General features: G+C 41.0%; 1 protein-coding gene across 4 annotated transcripts in view; it reads left to right on the top strand.

Moving 5' to 3' along the window:
* Positions 1–18,160, top strand: part of LOC120764845 (zinc finger protein 131-like) — a 53,366-nt gene extending 35,206 nt beyond the window's left edge. For 2 of the 4 annotated variants that reach the window (XM_040088951.2, XM_040088952.2), the window contains exons 5-7: positions 802–1,487; positions 10,036–10,166; positions 13,287–18,160. In XM_040088951.2, coding sequence (XP_039944885.1) covers positions 802–1,487; positions 10,036–10,166; positions 13,287–13,949 — 1,480 coding nt within the window. In that variant the 3' untranslated portion in view covers positions 13,950–18,160. The remainder of the gene's footprint in view (positions 1–801; positions 1,488–10,035; positions 10,167–13,286) is intronic. The other 2 variants (XM_040088953.2, XM_040088955.2) reach the window with 2 other exon arrangements.
* Positions 18,161–19,129: the final 969 nt, after the last annotated feature.

Below are 19,129 nucleotides of genomic sequence, written 5' to 3'. Positions count from 1 at the left end.
TCTCTCATTGGAGAAGAAAAGGGAGTTATTGAAGCCCTCTCTCCTTAGAGAAAAGTCACTCATTTTAGAGCGTTTTTCTCCTGGAATTTGTCTCGAAACCGAGACACCCAGTCAGCTCTGTCCGTGTTTGAAATGGGATGCTATCTCTGACATCTTGGAGGAAGGGGGTTTTTTATTTATGGTGCAAGGAAAAGAAGAACAGAGCTGGGAGCTGTGCTTAAGCCTAGATAAATTAAATTAAAACACTCTTTTCACCTCCCCGTGGCTTTTTTATTTTTTACTACAACTGTTTGCTATGTGTTTTCCTGAAGTTCGAGATGTTATGATAATCATTGTGTGAAGTCACAGCTGTAATGTTTTGTAAGAAGCTGTAAGTGCTGCAGACAATTTCATGTACTCCAGAGCTTGAGAGGTGAATAGTGTCGGAAGAACTTATATCTTATTTCTGAGTAGGCAGGCCAAAGTACAGAATTTTGCATTTCTTATATAAACCTATGTCATTAGGCTAACTGGCCTTTCTTCTTGATAGGTGCTTTGTATCATTCAAGTGAACCCATTTAAAACACTTTAATAACCTTATTTTAAAAGTTCCACAGCTTTAACTGTGCTGTTCTACAGCTCTGAGGAGTATAGATTAAGGACAAATTAACATCTGAAATGGGTGCAGGTTGTGTGGTCATTTATCATTCAGCTTCTTTGAGAAACATCTAGCTACTTTTTAATGCAGAAGCTCAGCATCAGGCAGGAATTTTTATGCAAGTGCTTTTGGATCTTAACTATATTTATGTAAATGTTTTGCAGGAACAAAGAAAATTCATCACCCTTAGAATCAAATCAAAGGCAAGGTAAAAATAAAACAAAAAAGAGGAAGATTGCTGAAACATCTAATGTTATCACAGAAACACTGCCATCTACAGAATCAGAGCCTGTTGAAATTGAGGTTGAGATTGCTGAAGGGACGATTGAAGTGGAAGATGGCAGCATTGAAACACTTGAAGTAGCTTCTGCAGAGCAATCAATAAAGTACATACATACAACAGGTACATCAGATGAATCTGCTTTGGCTCTTTTGGCAGATATCACCAGTAAGTATCGACGAGGAGAGACAAAATGCCAGATTCAAGAAGAAGGTGGTAGTACAACTGATCCCTCATGCAAACAGGTAGAAGATATTGAAATTGTGGAACTTCAACTGTTGCATGTGAAGAATTTATTCCACTGTGAAAAATGTAACCGTTCATTTAAATTGTTTTACCATTTTAAGGAACACATGAAAACACACTCTGCTGAGAGTTACAAGTGTGACACATGCAATAAAAGCTACCTACGAGAGAGTGCTTTGAAACAACACCTCACCTGTCACCACCTTGATGAAAGTGGTGCTAGCAAGAAGCAAAGGCCTGGAAAGAAAATACATATATGCCAATACTGTGATAAGCAGTTTGATCACTTTGGACATTTTAAAGAACACCTCCGAAAGCACACAGGTAAGAACACTGATATGGTCCTGTTCTTGTGGCTTTGGGTCTAGCATTTTGGGGTTTTGCATGTTTTGGGGAAATAGAAAATATGCTGAGGAAAATGCATGAGTCCTGAGTGCTAGAAATATTTGGCTTGTAGTTGCAACTAAAATGCTGCTTTGGTTTTAATTTTTTTTTGTTTGTTTTACATTGATATAAACTTTGAGGAACTGAGATGGTTAAAAATATATGCCTAAAACCAGAAAGCACTAATGAAGCTTCTCTTTTCAGTCTATTAAATCTTAAAATATTTCTTTCAAAATAATTTCTTAAAGCATGGCTTTTTTCTTGAAAAGTAACGAGCTGAGGAGCTGCTCTTATTTTCACAATTCTACTAGTAAATGTTTCTGTTGAAATATGATCTAAACCACGAGCTTCTCAGTGGAATATACATTTTAAAGAGTTTATTTTACTAACAGAGCATATGAGCAAATGCCTATTAATGCATTAGGCATAAAGTACCCCCTTGCTCTTGACATCTCATCTGATTTCATTTTCTTTGTTAATTAACGCAGCAAAACATTTCTAGTGACTATAGTAGACTTTTGTTGCTGTAAAATCTGCCTCTGAAATCTGAACAGTATCTTTTGAGTACAGTTACTTGTGCTTCTTCTATATAATATGGGAGGTTAAGATGCTATTTCTTCATGTCACTGAAAAGTCTGTACTATCTGAATAGGTACTGAGTATTATATAGATGGCTCTCTGAATGTAAAATATATGTTGTCCTGATCTTTCAGATGTTTTTGTTTAATATGTCAGTCATGAATCAGTAAGAATTTAATAGAGGGTAGCAGTCTCATCTCTTTAGCAGCTTGCTGTTGCAAAAGCCTTTTAATTGGAACTTCTTTGCATCTGTATATGACACTGCATCAAATCTACTCCAAATAGCCCCTTAAAAGTTGCATTTATGAAAACTCTGGCAAATCCTTGTGGAGGATTAACAGAATAAGCCAAATATAACAGTATATTTTTTGCTGTTGTGACAAGGATTTTGGGGATGAGGCAACTTAGCATATCACAGGAGGTGCAGAGTACTTTCTAAATATTTATTGATGCAAGTATCACCCATGGAATCTAATTACTTCCAGTTCCAGTGATGTGCTTGAAGCAGCCAAATTAATCAACCCATGTCTGAAAACTCTGTAATTGAAGTCATTTGTATGCAGATTATACACACTTCTTGAGAAAAAATCATCAAGGTCTTTGCCGTTCTTCATGAATGCAAAATATGTTTCACAGGAAGTGTACTTTGAACTGCAAATAAAATCTTCCATAGGAGTGAATAAATGGACTCTATTTGCATACCATGAATAAATGATCCCAAGAAGTTAATTTGATTAATGCCTGCCTTTGTGTTTCTGGGGAAGAAAAAAAGAAAGAAAGCCAAACAAAAAATCCCAACAACCTTACTATTTCTCTCTAAACCAAATCTAAATAATGATATGGCTGCTTTATGGTTATGGGTGAATTCCCTGGTATTTCTTACATATTGGGCAAATAGAAGTAACTGTGTTATTATTAATGTCTTTGGGTCAAAAAAAAATTATTTTGGGCAGTCCCCTTCCTGTGGCTGCAGGATTATAAAGGTCCAGCAAAATAAGGGACTATCTTAGATCAGAATTTCTGTCCTGTGAGTTACTTATGATTGGCAAGTGAAATCTTGCCTGTTCTCATGAAAAAAAAAAAAAAAATTGTTAGACCAGTCCAAGAACCCTTCCTCTTTAGTCTTATCTAAGATTTTTTTAAACTCTTAGTTTAAAATGACACCCAGGGGAAGAGAAACAAGTTGTCACCTTTAGCAGAGGAGTTCAGTTCCCAGCTTGACAGTGTACTTCTCAAGTTAGAGGCAGGCTGATAGGCTCTCTGTTTTCTATTGCTGCTGCTGAAGTCACAGCATTGATTTGCACTGTGCAAGAAGTCACACAATGTATTTTTGGCCTTTGGATATTACAAGTGTTTTCTTTGAATTCTTAGTTTCAGATACTTTGGGCAGAATATGAAGATTGTTGAAGATTTTGGGCAAAAATAGAATAAATCTGTCCTTAACTGGGCAGTTCCTTGCTTCAAGTAACTCTTTAAATGTGACCAGATTGCAGAGCAGGTGAAGGTTTGTGGTGTGAGTTTTGTTCTGTAATATTCATAGAATGGCCTGGATTGGAAGGGACCTTAAAGCTCATCTCATTCCAGACCCTCCTGCCATGAGTGCCTTCCACTAGACCAGGTTGTTCCAAGCCCTGTCCAACCTGGCTGTGGACACTTCCAGGGATGGGACAGCCACAGCTTCTCTGGGCAACCTGTGCCAGGGCCTCACCCTCCTTACAGTAAAGAGTTTTTCCTAATATCTAGTCTAAACCTACTCCCTTTCAGTTTTAAGCCATTCCCCCTTGTCCTTTCACTCCAGGCCCTATCCATCTTTCTTGTCAGCTCCCTTTAGGACCTGGAAGGTCACAATTAGGTCATGCTGGAGCCTCTCTTCTCCAGGCTGAACAATCCCAATTGTCTCAGTTTAAAAGACAGATGTCTGCCAAGGAAGGTAGGAATCTTCCCGGAATGGAAAAGATGACCCCCTCCCTCCTAATTATCACTTCAAAATTATGGGGTTTCCAGGCAAAAATATGGGAAAAGGAATAACAGTTTTTTACTGGCATATAATATAATATAATATAATATAATATAATATAATATAATATAATATAATATAATATAATATAATATAATATAATATAATATAAATAATACAGAACAAACAACAGCAGCAAAAGCAATAACAGTTTTCCCGCCTGTTAAGTAATTTTTTCCCTTGGGTGTAGTTACAACCACAACCGGCAGGGGGCACTGTTGGCTCCTAGCAGGGCAGACAGGCTGCAGTGACTCCCCACAGCTTTAGGGGATGCTCTGACACGAGCTTGGCAACCTCTTCAGGTGGTGGGAGCTCAGGCAAAGAGGAGGACAGGAGATTGTTCCTTTTGCAAAGCTCACGGGCAGCAGTTGGTCCCTGGTACCCCCACTAGCAACTAGCACACTCTGGGGAGGTGGGCATGGCTTGGTCGCAATGTCAGGTTACTGTGCAGAGAACTGGCCCAGTGGGGGCAGCCCCAGTCCTGGCAGCATCCTACATGTTGGCTCCGGGCCCCCAAACGGCTGAGAAACAGGGAAAAAATGAACAGGCTTGCAGTGTAGAAACTGCAGTGGATTGAAGTCCTGGAGCCTAACACACAGGAGTAGCTGTGGCTACCACACTGCAGGCCGGGGTCCGGTGGGACATGGTCCCAGTCCCAGGTGGCACCACATGCGCTGGCTCTGGGCTCCCGAGCAACAGGGAAGTGGGGAAGCAATCAGGCAGGCCCTGGTCCCAGTGCCAGGAAAACAACCACAGGGCAACAGTATTTCAAGGCAGACGCATTCAGTGTGTCCCCACGCAGCCACCACCTCAATCCTGAACCAGAAGAGAGCGAGTGAGAGAGCCCCAGGCCCCACCCTGCCCAGGTCCCAGGCTGACCTTACACCTCTCACAATATCCCCTGAACTGTGGAAAACCTGGACAGCAAGGCTTTTAAAAATGCCTGCACCGAAACAGGGGCTCTCCCCACCCCCAGCCCCACACATATCCAGTCCTTTGCCTTAAAAGATACAGCAACCATTTTTTGGGCACAAAGCAGAGGATCAGGAAATATACTATCATATAATATATCATAACTCACTTCAAGACAGAAAGATTCTCCATCTCTCTGATCATCTTGGTGCCGCTTCTGGACTCACTCTAACAGGTCCATGTCCTTTCTGTGCTGGGGACCCCAGAGCTGGAGGCAGCTCTGCAGTTGGGGTCTCACCAGAGCAGAGGGGCAGAATCCCCCCCCCTCCCCTGCTGCCCACACTGGGATCAGCCCAGCACACGGTGTTTCTGGGTGCCAGTGCACATGGCTGGGGCATGTCCAGCCTCTCACCTACCAGTATCCCCAGGTCCTTCTTCCCAGGGCTGCTCTTGATCTGTTCATCCCTGAGCCTGGATTGATCCTGGGGATTGTCCCGACCCAGGTGCAGCACCAGCACTTGGTCATTTTAAACCTCATGAGATTCCCATGGGCCACTTCTTGAGCTTGTCCAGGTCCCTCCAGATGGCCCTGTCCTTCAGGTGTGTCACCTGCACCACTGAGTTTTGTGTCATCTGCAAACCTACTGAGGGTGCCCTCAACCGCTTTGTATGTGTCATTAATGAAGATATTAAATAACACTGTGTAGTGGGTTGACCCTGGCTGGGTGCCAGGTGCCCACTCAGTCACTCTATCACTTCCTTCCCCACTGGGACAGGGAAGAGAATAAGATGGAGAACAACCAGCAGGGTGAGATAAGGCAGTTTTATTACAGTAAAAGAAAGAAATAAGCAGAGATCTGCGTGCGCACGGGCTAAAGAGAAAAAAGGTCAGTCTCTACTTCCCATCAGCAGCAATGTTCAGGCACTTCCTGGGAAGCAGGGCTTCAGCATGCGTAATGGTTCCTCCAGAAGGCAAACATTGAAAACTCATGAATGCCACCACTTCCTCCTCTCTCCCTTAGCTTATATATCCAAGCTGATGTCATATGGTATGGAAGATCCTTTTGGCCAATTTGGGTCAGCTGGCCTATTTGTGTCCCTTCCCAGGATCTTGCCACTCCCATCCCCTTTGATGGGGGAAGGAATGTCAGAGGGACAGTGCTGCTTGGCAGTAGCCAAAACGCTGGTCTGTTATCAACACCCTTCCAGCTACCAATGCAAAGCACAGCACTGTGAGGGCTGTGAACTTTACTTAGGACAGACCCAATACAATCTTCACCCCTTATTCCAAACCATTTGCGTCATGCTTGGATCCCATATAATCTATATACTCTCATTACAAGGATCATTAAACCATCTCTATACCAAACATACATTTTATTAACTACTATCCTCTGTCCTTTCACATCCCTCCAGGTGGTCTCCATTCCATCAGAATGTGGGGTCAGGACAGGAGAAATAGTACACTTGATGGTTCATGGTTGGGCACCACCACCATCCCTGTTCATCATCACGTTCTTCTTGCTCCTCGCAAAATTCATTATTCGTCACTTCATGTCCCTCCTGCTACTTTACCTTCTGTAACATACACTATAGGTTATTCTTACCCCAAGGTTAAATCTCTTTGAGGTACACACCAGGTCTCCCCATCCTCCCACATCACCCACCAAGTACACCCAGGTCCTTGGGCAAAGACAATCCCACAAATGGGTTTGCCTTTTCCCATGGGGGAAGAAATCCACACTGACTTCCCCAGCCACTTCCCTATGTGTAGCAGGGACCTTGTCTCCTTCGACAGCTGTTGCTTCTTATCTTCTTTTTGTGGGAGTCGGGATTAAATGCTCGAGACAGTATTTCTTGTTTAGACTCGGATGTTTATTAATTTTTATCTATATTACAGTCTCACAAGCCGTGAGTTCTACAGCACTTCTAGCTAACAAACTAAAAATGGAGCTGTATATTTCTCTCTACAAGGCCTTTTAAGGATAAACTGTCCAATTAAGAAATGACACCTAAATTATTTTTATTTTTAACCCAATAACCAACCACCCGTGGCCCGCAATGTGGACTTTTCTATTCAGTTACAAAATACCACCTAGACCCATGAAGAAGAAGGTGGAAAAGGACTAGCCTCCACCCTAAAACTTCCATCTTGCTTTATATATATATTACTATATTCTAAAACCTTTAAGTTTTCCACCATGTGATATTACACACTTCTATTCAAACTACACACCCATAATCCCAGTTCTGTCATTCAATTTTGGAAGCCTTCTCCATGGCCTCAGGTGAAATGCAGTGTTTTCTTGGGGGTCAGTGCCTGTCGGCACAGAAAGTCTAAAATTCTCAGTGCCCAGAGTTCCAACACACAGTGCCTAAGGGCTTAGTTTGGGCAGGACAAGGGCGGTTAGCAGATCCCCTAGTGTTGACTAGCCAAATGACTTCTGCCAAGTTCGCATCCCAGTGCTTCCATGTCCCATTACCTAATGCCCTTAACATAGTTTTTAGCAGCCCATTATATCTTTCTATCTTCCCAGAGGCCTGTGGATGATAGGGAATATGATATATCCACTTAATGCCATGTCTCTTTGCCCAGGAGTGTGTCTGGTTCCTGTCCCGCACCGGGCGGGAGCTGACCTCCGGCTAGCTCTGGTCAGCACAGCTACAGATGTTCCCAGTTCGGATAGGCATGCAGGTTATTTTTACCTGCTGGTCGGCTTCCCAGCAGCAGCTGGACCAAGTAGTGTCGTGACAGCAATGGCAGTAGAAGAAAAGGCTGGCTCTCAGCTTAGCAGGTTAAAAGATGTTTATTCAGGCCCAGCTGCGGGAAGTCCGCAGCTGGTCCGACCTCAGTTTAGTGAGGCCAGCAAGCCAGAGAGAGCAGAGCTGAAGAGCTGAGGAGCTGAGAGGCTGAGAGAGTCTCTCCGCCACCTTATAAGCGGGGGAGGGGTTCCAGGGGGGTTACAACAAGACAACAAATCAGGGGATTCAGGGGGTAACAAGGTGTGCCCACCCCCAAGCCTCGGACCACTAATATCCAGAGCTAAAGGAATTCCCTCCAGGCTACCTATCACCTGAAGCCCTCTCCCTGAGATTTCGCAATCTGGGAGGGACCCCTAGAGTGATAGACAGGCTGCCCCAGAGAGGGGGGGTGGAGCAGAGCGGATGTTACAAGTCAGGTGAGGAGTGGGAGGACTGACACAAAACACTTTATTATACAGAAAACACAAAAGGGATACAGAATTGGGGATACAGTGAAATGAACCATAACATAAACTTCTTATAAAAACCTAATAAAACAGTTTGCACCACCACACTCAGGACTCTGGGATGCATTTTATCAGGTCCCATGGACTTATGTGCATTCAGGTTCCTCAGATGGTCATGAGCCTGATCTTAGAGTGGGAGGGACTTTGCTCCCCCAGTCCCCAACCTGCTGTCCATCCATTCAACAGGTGTGGGAAGAGAGGTTGGCATTGAAGACTGAGTCAAAAAAGTTGAGTACCTCAGCCTTCTCCTGTCCATTGTTACCAGTTTTCCAGCAGTTTATCAGGGGATAACACCTTCTTTGACCTTCCTTTTCTGGCTGGCAGACCTGTAGAAGCCCTTCCTGTTATTCTTTGTGTCCCTTGCCAGGTTCAGTTCAAGCTTCACCTTGGCCTTCCTCACCTCATCCCTACATAACCAAACTCCATCTCTATACTCTTCCCAGAATAGCAGTCCTTGTTCCCACTGCCTATGCATTTCCTTATTTCCCTTTAGTTTGGCCAGCAGTTCCCCACTCAGCCATGCCAGTCTCTTGCCTTCCTTGTCCAGTTTTTTACTCCTGGGGATCACCTCCTGGGGTATTCTTTAGGCTCACCAATGTATTTGGTTGCTCATGCAATGTCTGATTTTTGATCTGTGAGAAAGATGGTAGTTCAGCATACTCTGCATTACCTGTACAAAAGTTTCCAAAAATGTAGCCTTTTTTAACCATTAAGGGGAATGTTCCCTCCATTTAATGTTTTTCTGTGGCCTTTGGGTGTATAAGTGAGAATTATAGGCTACTTGTGGATTTCTTTTCAAAAGTTAGATGCTGCTGAATATCTTTATTTCTCAAAATACAGGTTTATTTGCTTTCCATCTCAGTTGTCAATAATTACTACATCCCTGAAAATGTAGGCCTTTAAACTGAATTGAGCTAGAATAAATTCTTATGTTACTCAATGAAATGTCTCAGCATCTTTTGGAGTTCATTAAATATTTTGTTTAAATAGTGATGTTGGTATCAGTACCTTCACAGATAAATTATCAGACTTAAAAGAAACACGCAGTTACTAATTTTTTGTACTTTAATTTCCTTGAATTTCATTGTGTTTGTGCATAATAAAATTAGTAAACAGAAACAGCAGTTGTTCTTTGTTACTATTTGATGATGGTAATAACAGTATACTACTTTGAATTAAAGTTTCTGGGCTTGGTTTGTTTTAATACCAGTACATTGTTACTTCATGGTCATTCTGTGCCAACTTTTTCTGGAGCTTAGTTTTGGCTCTCAAGCATAAGCTGTCATTGTTCTTGAAAATACCTCCTTCTTTAATGTGTCACTTTGTATATACTAATGTTAAGTCTAACTGTTATCAGGTGAAAAGAGAGAAATAGCTCCTATTTCTTTAAGATATTTCATCAGAATAATAACCTAACTTTCATAAAAACCTGATTATACCTTAAATGAAACTGGGAATTATGTTACTTTATTATGTCTGTGCATTTTGTTTTATTCATTTTTTTGTTGTTTTTATAAATGAGAGTTTTGACTCCACATTAGGTTTTTGCAATTTTATTTACATAAAATTTACATATAATATCTTTTTCTTCTGTAGAATAGTCCAGTTGGCCGCATCTTTGCAGCATATTTATCAACCTACACAAAAGGAAGAGCTGACCAAAAACTGGCTGGTTTTATACACTTACAAATCCCTGTGTCTGTCTTAACAGGTGAAAAACCATTTGAATGTCCAAACTGCCATGAGCATTTTGCTAGGAATAGTACACTCAAATGTCACCTGACAGCCTGTCAGTCTGGAGCTGGAGCTAAAAAGGGAAGAAAGAAGCTGTACGAATGTCAGGTGGGTAATAGAACTAGCAGAGTCTGAGACTAGACACCTCCTTCCTATGGCTGAGCAAGGGAGTGTCAGAGTACTGAGCAGGAAAGGCAGAAAGAGTGGACTTTTGTCTCCAAGAACTATTTTTAGCAAAATAAATTATAAAGGTTGCATTCAACCATGACATGAAGGTAAATTCTTATATCTAAGTAGTTCCATTTAAAATATGAAATTACTGATATGGAGCTTTCTAATAGTGTCCTGGTTTGGGACAAATTTGGGAGAAAACCCCTGTATAGGATCCCTCTAAGGAAGCAAACCCAAGTGGCCCCTCCCTCCAATCGGTCCGGTAAAAAAAAACAACCTTTGGAGAAAAGTGGAAAAAACTATTTTACTAAACAAATGAAGTGCATACAAGTATAAAGAATGAATAATATGAAACAATAAAACCTCTACTTCTGAAGTGAGATGGCAAATTGAGAAAGTCCTTGCTGTGGGTGTAGCTCGGCTCTCTCTCTCAGTGCCTCTCCTCAGTCCCAGTCTCTCCGGCGCTGCTGGAAAATGCCGAGGTCCAGGCCCCGGTGGGCCGCAGGTGCAGCCCCCAGTGCTCCCCTGGGTTTTCAGTCCAGAGCAGGTTTAAACAGTTCCAAGAAAAAGGGAAAAAAAACAGTCCAGGGAACTTCTCTGCCCTAGCTAGCTGAAACTAACTAAAAGCAAAACAAGATCTCTGTCCTGCAGTCTCTCCAAGCCTCCGCTGAACACTCTGTCCACAGAAGAATGTGGAGGAGTCAGGCAGTTTTCTCAAAACAAACTCCGCGCTTCTCCTTGCTCTTAGAACCAGTCTTAAAGGCACAGGACTCAATATACAGCACAAACAGAACAGACGACTGGGGATACAGGCATCATAAAGTTACCCTAGGACAAATAGTTAATCAGTTAAAATCTTGTGAGTAGATAAGTGTTCATCTGCATCTTACTGATCTTTCTGCTTCTTGATGCACAGACCTAGGCCTTTCCTGCTTGTGAGCATGCTTCACTAAAGTCCAAAATATAAAGTACTGTTTTATTTCCTAGTTTATTATTTTTCTGCTTAATACCAGTATACTGACTGGCTGGAAAGTCATTTCAACTTATGATGACAATCCATAGTGTCTTTTAAGCAAATATAAATGCCATAGATGGATAGCTTGGGTACTTGGTCACTATGCAACTGACATGTGAAAAGCTGTTCAGAAGAATATTACTTAGCTTTTAAAAGGTGATTCTGAAAAGCTAGAAAGTATGAGAGCTGAGGTTGGTTGTAGCATTTTTATTTGCCATTTTGCTGCCCTACTGCTGTGACAGTCTCAAATAAGGCTCCTACCTTATTCAGTTCACAGAATTGCTGTGGTTTGAGGTTAAATTTGGTCATGTAGTAAAGAAAACTGTTGGACATTGGCTTTATTTGTTAAAAAAAAAAAGAGTGATCTTATTCACAGAAAGCAGCAAATACTGCAGGAGGTGAATAAATTCATCATTTAATCAGAAGTTTCACCGATGCTGTGACATTGCTTAGTTGTTATGCTAGACTGAAGTTAATTCTTGGGAGCATGCCTTTGTCTTAAAGATAAGTTTGTTTTGAACATGAGAACTACTATATAACGCAAAATTGTACCTAGTAGCTTCATTAAAGATACTGTTTTGTCTTTGTGACCCTTTGGTTTAATTACTTCACCTTGTAGCTTTCTCTGTTACAGATAACTGCAAATGTGGGTTAGTGTTATTTCAGCCTGCAGAAACTACAAGAATTCTTGGATAAATTCTTCTTGATTTTTTTTCTCTTTAGAACTGAATTTGAATAGTGTTCAATAAATAAAATCTTGGCTCACTGAACAAGAAGGAAGAAACAAAACTGCACTTGCTTGATGAGCACTTTTGGTGCCTTCAGTGAATGCCTTGAGTACTGAATTAGGCTCCACATGGCAAGAACAGTAATTATGTGCTTGGGCATTACTGATAGTCATTACCTTTATGTATGACTAATTAATTTTGAGTGCTTATCTATAAGGTTAGTATTTTAAGAAGTCTGTGTGGGCAACTTCTCTCTAAAGCATGAGCCTAGGGGACACACATATACAAAAAGCATGTTACTAGCATCACAAATGTGGTTTTGAGATTTCAACAGCAAAATGGGGATATTCAGCTCCATTACACAGACCTTTTCCTTGAGTTAATCCCTGTCAGATACTCCATCATCCTTTTGTGCTGTTGCTGTAAATTGAGGAGATGGAACATTCTGTTTCAAAATTATTTGCCAACAGTGAAGGGCTTCCAACAGTGAAATGCATGTTCTTTGCTTCTTTCTGAAGCCAAGAGCACTTGTATGGACAAAACCCCCTAACCCTGTTTCTTTATTCCAAGCCTGACTCTACCCTACTCTTCTCTCTCTTGTACCCTGGCACCTCATTCACTTCTGCAGTCTTTGTATTGTTTTCAAGCTACTTACCTCACTGCCAGCTGAAGGGAAGGAAGTTGTGCTCATGTGCTTTATGAAAATAGTATGTCTGTAGTCAAAGCAGTACTTTTAGCTGGAAGAGACTTAAAAAGATGGAGTTTTAAGAGATTTTTATCTGCTAAAATCACTCAAGTATTTTTTTGAAATGGCAAAATGTGGGAGTTTAGTCTATCCAGGTAAATCTTACAATGCCATGAACAAATGAAAACTGATAAGTAAAAGTTGGCTATTAGTACTGCATCTAGAACATCAGTAAAAGGACAGTTTTAATTACATTTTGATCATATGATATTACATAAATAGATTTACACAAAATTCTAGCATCAGACATTTATCGGGGGTGAATCTGTATGTGAATTTCACATTAAGTTAAAATAAAAGCTTTTATATTCTGTACTGACTCACTAATTTTGTATGTATCCTCTGTATGCACATCTCAAAATGGCACACCCTATCTTAAAAATAAATGAATGTCAGGTCTTCTGTTCGTTTGAAGCTGACTTCTCAGCTTTTATCTCTAACATACATGGTGGGTTTTTTTAATCCAAGTAGTAAGAAGCTACACTATGTGAAGCCATGATCTGAAATAGGCACTATACTTTGTTATATTTCTGTTGGCACTGTTTAACACACTGTATTTTTTGTTTCAGGTTTGTAACAGCGTGTTTAACAGCTGGGATCAATTTAAAAATCATTTGGTAATACACACTGGTGACAAACCCAACCACTGTACCTTATGTGATTTGTGGTTTATGCAAGGCAGTGAGCTGAGAAGGCATCTCAAAGACATGCACAATATTTCAGAAGGAATAGTGACAGAAGAGATTCTTCCAGTAGAAGCTATGGAAGCTGAACCAGTAACATCAATGACTATAATAGAACAAGTGGAGCAAGTCCATGTCCTACCAGTAATTCAGGTACAAGTGGATCCTGCACAGGTAACTGTGGAACAGATGCACCAGGATCTCATACAGGACAATCAAGTGAAAGGCACACAGATAGAGGAACTGCAAGAACAGGTGCAAATTAGTTATTTAGAAGTTGAACACATTCAGACTGAACAAGGTGCTGAAGTTCATATGGAGCAATTACATGTTGGGCATGTAAATCGAATACAGATGGAAGAAGTACAGGCAGAACTTATAGATGGAAGAAACCTTGAACAAGTAGAATATGAAAGTGTTGATCAAGGAGAAGCAGAAGAAAATGAAACTAGTCAAGTAGATGATGCAGATATGGAAGATCATGAACAAGCTGAAGACTTAAAAACTCAACAATTAGTGGACACACTGAATGAAAAGGTGGATAACTAGGACAAATAAACACACTGTGCAGCTTTAGGAATGAAGTACCCAATTATTTTTGCTAGCTTTTACATTGGTTTTTCAACCAATGGTCATTGGTCACCTTTCCAATATGCTGTCCTTAGGAAGCTGGATAAGTAGACCAAAGTTAGTTTTCTTCATGTACAACTAAACCTCTCATATGTGAAAAATAACTTTAACATTTATGTAATGCCATGGAACAGAAACCACCACAGCTTTGTTAGAATTTTAATAATGAAAAGCTTGTATCGTTTGCATCATCCCTGGGTATATGTAACTTTGCCTCTTTTCCTCTTGCTATAGAAGCAAACTCTTGTTACAGATTTGCAGGGTGTCTGTGGCAGAAGAATCGGTTAAATCTGGTGGATTCTAATGTAAGTGGATAATCAGGTACTTGTGAATTTTCTGGGCAGATTGTTTGCTGTTTCCTAACAGCAGTCCCTAACTTTCAGGCCAGGGAAAAAAAAGCATTGTTGCTGGAGGTCTCAGAACACAAAAATACTGTGCCTTTTCAACAAGGGTGAAGTTTCTACAAAGTTCCTAGAGAGAGCATTCAACCTAGTTCGGTAAAAGGCAATGTGGATAATGTCATAGCGCTTTATATTTTTGCTTAAAATAGTCAGCTACTGATTTAGGTTTTTTTTTTCATTAAATTTAGATGGGGATGAGGGAGGAAACATTCCATGTGGAGGCAGCAGGACACTCTAAAAGGGACACTTTAGATTAGGAAAAGCTCAGTAGAATCTGTGGTAAACATGAGCTGGAAGAAAGCTACCACCAGACTCTTCTTTCATAAATTGTTATTTTTGAAAAGGAATATTTTTAAACATATAGAGAAGGCTTGTCTGTATGGTATCAGGTTCCTAACTTTTTAAAATTAAATTCTGACACTTGACACAAAGACCTTGTACTAGAAGTAACAGACATAGGTATGAATGCTAAAATGTGAATTGAAAAGTAGAAGTGTAAATATTTTAATCACTATTAGATAACAGAACAATAGCATCCATGAAATACTGTATTACTTGCTTAATCCAATAAATTAGGAACAACTGAGTGACTGTCAATTACAGTGCTAGATCCCAGTGGCAAGAATCAATATAATTTTAATAACTTTGCAGTAATGACCAATTAATCTTAAGTTTGTTTAGAAAATACTTGTCTGTCTCTATGTTTAAGGATGCTAAGAACTTCCAATTCTCAATTATTGCCTTGAGATTAGAGGTGCCTCCCTACTTCTGAAAAACTTTGTTTTCAAAGCCCTAAGTAAAGGGAGGAATTTTTGCAAGGATGTTCCTTAATGCTCTTGGTATTCCTGTAGATCTTGCCTAAAATCGGGCTTTTATATTGTCTTCTCCAAACGCAAAATTATTTCTTGAGATTTGTGCTTTTATTTAATAACATTCAAAATGATTCTTGTGTTTCATCATAGCTAGCCTTGGAGAAACTGTTGCAAACCAAACATTAATCTCAATTAAAATTTCAAGCCATTTAATTAACGTAACTTGCATTCTTTTTTGTGATGTTTTGTATTTTCTGAGATGCAAATAATATGGGATGAGATTATGTGCAGAGGAAAAAATGTGGCCTGATGTTAATCATGAAAGTAAAAGATAGCTATTGGATTTATACCTTGACTTCTGATAAGAAGCCTGTCTTTTGATAACATGGAGGGGATGTAACTTGCTTAGCTGCATAACTAAATTTTTAGGCATTTATGCATATAGACCCCAGATCTGTATCAGTGGAAATAAAGGAACAATCTGGCTGTATCTAATTAATTAAACTAACTTAGGCAATTTAAGTCCAATGTAAATTGAGCAGTTAGGTGATATTGATAGCAGGGCTATAATTTGGTAAGCACAGTTGGGCTATTTTTTTGTTCTGTTTGATCTCCCCTTTTTAACAACAGCTTGCAAATTTGGTAGGAGAGAAATGATGCTTTGTTGTTGTGCCCAGTGCTGCCTCTATACAGACTTCTGTTGAGACTGGGTGGGAATGCAGTGGGGGCATGTGACGTGGCTCTCTCTCCCTCGGAGCTCGTGCTCCATTTTTGCCTTGGCTAGCTTGAGAGAGAAACCATGCTGGAAGGATTTTTCCCTTCAGGGTCCCAAAAGATCCCAGAGGCTTCAAACCTTTTCCTTTAGAGAGAGCAGGTCCCCGTTGATGGCAAAAGGAAAGAGTCTGTCCTTGGTCTGGGGGGAATCAAGGCTTTATTCACTTGTCGCAGTGTCCCTCACGCCTATCAGGCGCTGACCACAGGCTAGCTCAGTTTTGCACTGCGGCAGCGAGGATCGGTCGGGGTTACAGGCAGGGCGAGTAACCTCCTCCCGGTGGGTTCTTGGGTCCCCACACCAGCGAGTGGACCTGATGGAGTTGCGACTGCGGCGACGGAAAAAGGGTCAACTCTCTTGAGCAGGGTAGAAGGTAGTTTATTAAGGGGAGTCCGGCAAGGAGCTCCACCTCAGACCACTGCTGCCCAGAGAGAGCATAGATCAAAGCCTTGCGGCCACTTATAAATGGGGGAGGATCCAGGGGTGGTGACAACAGGTCAGCCAGCCAGGGAACACAGGGGTGGTAACAGGGGTGTCAACTTCTGAACCATTAACAAATCATAAGAGGGGAGGAGGGGATTCCCCAGGCACCAGCCTATCACTCGACGCCTCTCCTGGATCTTTCCAGAATCCAGGGAAGGGTCTCAAAGTGACAGACAGGGCGACCAAGAGGAGAGAGGGGGGATTGACAGGGACAGGTGCAGGGGAGGAATGATTGGCATAAAACATCTGGTTATATAACCAACTCATAAGGGGGAAGCTATTACAGAACACAAGGGGGTACAGTGGACTGAACCATTACAAAAATAACTTATAATTCTTACAAAAATAACTTAATAACTCAATAAAACAACTCTTGTACCACTACAGTCACTCTCTGCTCTTACCCCCGCAGGGTCAGGAGCCCAGTCCAGTTCCCATCCCTGTCCTGGTCCCAAGAGCTTAGAGAGCGATTTCCACATGGTCCTATGGCTTTTACCCAGGGGGAAGGGGCTAGAGGCAGGGACAAGCCACTACCCAAGCAGGGACAAGGTGGGAGTGGAACAGAGTTGGGTTTCATTCCAGTGTGGGAGGATGGGCGGGGAGAAGGAGCAGGGACGAACCTCGTGATACGTTTTCCAAGGGAACAGGGTGGTACAGGAGAAACCATTACAAAACACAATATAAAAATGAAATACAATATAAACCAAATTAATGCACTACAACAGGCATGACCAATCCTCTCCTCACCCTGAGGGACAGGGTGAAAGGCTCTCCTCAAGTAATAACTCCACTGGGAAGTGTTTCCCTTTGCAACCCCCTCTTCCCTAGAATTTCCTTCCCAAATTGCTTCTACCAGTGGAGTCCCCCATGCCTCCTTACTGCAACTGCAACTGTGGGAGGGACGATTGACTTGGAGAGTCTGGAGTCTTAGACTTGGAAGTTCTGGTTGCCCTCTGTAACAGCCACCTTGCCATCCTCTTTCTGCCACAAATGTCAATATAGATGTACAGATCTCTCCAAACTACATACCTATGCATCACTGGAGGAGTTCTTCCCTTTAAATAAGTATATACTGCTGGTCCCCAGAGTGCCCTGTGTTATGCAGGTACTGGTCTGTAGCTTGCAATGAGGCAGCATGCAGCTGCACTTGTTGCCTGGTGCCTGCAGTGGGCCATGTCACATGAGGTGAATGCTTGAATTTATGCTGAATGAAACTAATTGGATAAAGCACTGGGGTCTAGGCAGTGAGAAATGGAAAAGTTGGAATGAACAAAAACCTGTGATGTGTGTCTGAATACAAAATAAAAAGTGAACATTAAATTGAGACTTGTGGATTTATATATAACATTCATGAGAGGCCACAAGCTACTTCTGAAAGAAGGGCAGGGAGAAGAAAGGGAGCTGATCAATAGTTTGAGATCTGCTAAGTTATTCACACAATATAAGAAAGGATTAGCTGCTTTTTATTAAAACAGTTGCAAAAGCATGTTTCATCTGCAGGCTTATGAGGATGTAATTGGATGTCAGTCCTATGTGAGATGGTCACTAGAGGAGGATCATGCAGCTTCTGCTGTTTCATGCTTGCAGTGGAATTTTTAATTAGCTAATGGTGCAGAATATGGTAGTCTCTTACACAATTTCTGTAACTCAGTATTATTTTGAATGAGGAAACATTTAAATAGATGCTTAATTTGGTTGCTTACTTTAAAGGACTGAAGTATCTGTTCTATAGGGACTATTGTGAAAATGTAACATGCAGTTAGAATTTTTTTTTGTTATTTCTAACAAGTTCCTTCTTAAACTGTAGTGTTTGCTTCTAGAAAATAATTTTAAAATTAAAGCAACCTGTTTCCAATGAAAATGCAAATAATTTGCAGCTTGTTAAACACTTGGCAGCTCAGGCAGGTACAACAGAAGCTGGAACTCACTAGCTCAGATCTTGTAAAGCTTCAGCCATGGCTGGACCTAACTGTGGGAGCATGCCTGTTTGCATCCTGGCCACAGTTTTGCACGTGGTGTGAGTAATGCTCTCACAGCTCCCTCATACTTTTTTTTTTCCCTAACTGGAACCTTGACATCTATAAATGTCTCTGCTGGGACTTGTCTTTCCAAATCCTTTGAGAGCTTGGTGGCCTGCTGAGGAAATAATGTGTACCATTAAAAGATCTGTTAGTCTCCTAACAACTTATGGGGAAAAATTCTATAAGAAAAAAAAAGGACAAACCTAACCCCCAACAGGTACATACACAAATTTTCTATATCCTTGCTGGACCAATCCTAAGTTAAGATTAATGTGCGAAGAGAAACGCAAATTCTTACACAAATTCTACGCATATAGCTCTATCTGTTCTTTCTAAGAACACATAGCAAGATTACATTATTTGCACTATGTCTAGAGTTTATCTATCTTTGCAAAAGGCAATGCCATTAAACTTTAAACTAGATCTTAGACCTTCTCTTACTAGCTAATACAGGCACTTAAAATCCTCTACTTATTTAAAAGCAAATTTGCATTACTACTTCATGTCTGTGTGGATTTATGTATTTTAGATTTTCTGAAAGTTCTAATTCTATTCTCACATTTCTGGGCACTCCTGGGCCTGTATGGATTTGGCCCTGGGGATTCATACT

This window comes from Hirundo rustica, chromosome W (assembly GCF_015227805.2).
Source record: "Hirundo rustica isolate bHirRus1 chromosome W, bHirRus1.pri.v3, whole genome shotgun sequence".
NCBI lineage: Eukaryota > Metazoa > Chordata > Aves > Passeriformes > Hirundinidae > Hirundo > Hirundo rustica.
Note: the sequence above shows the minus strand (reverse complement) of the source record. Positions and strands in the feature narration are given on the sequence as shown.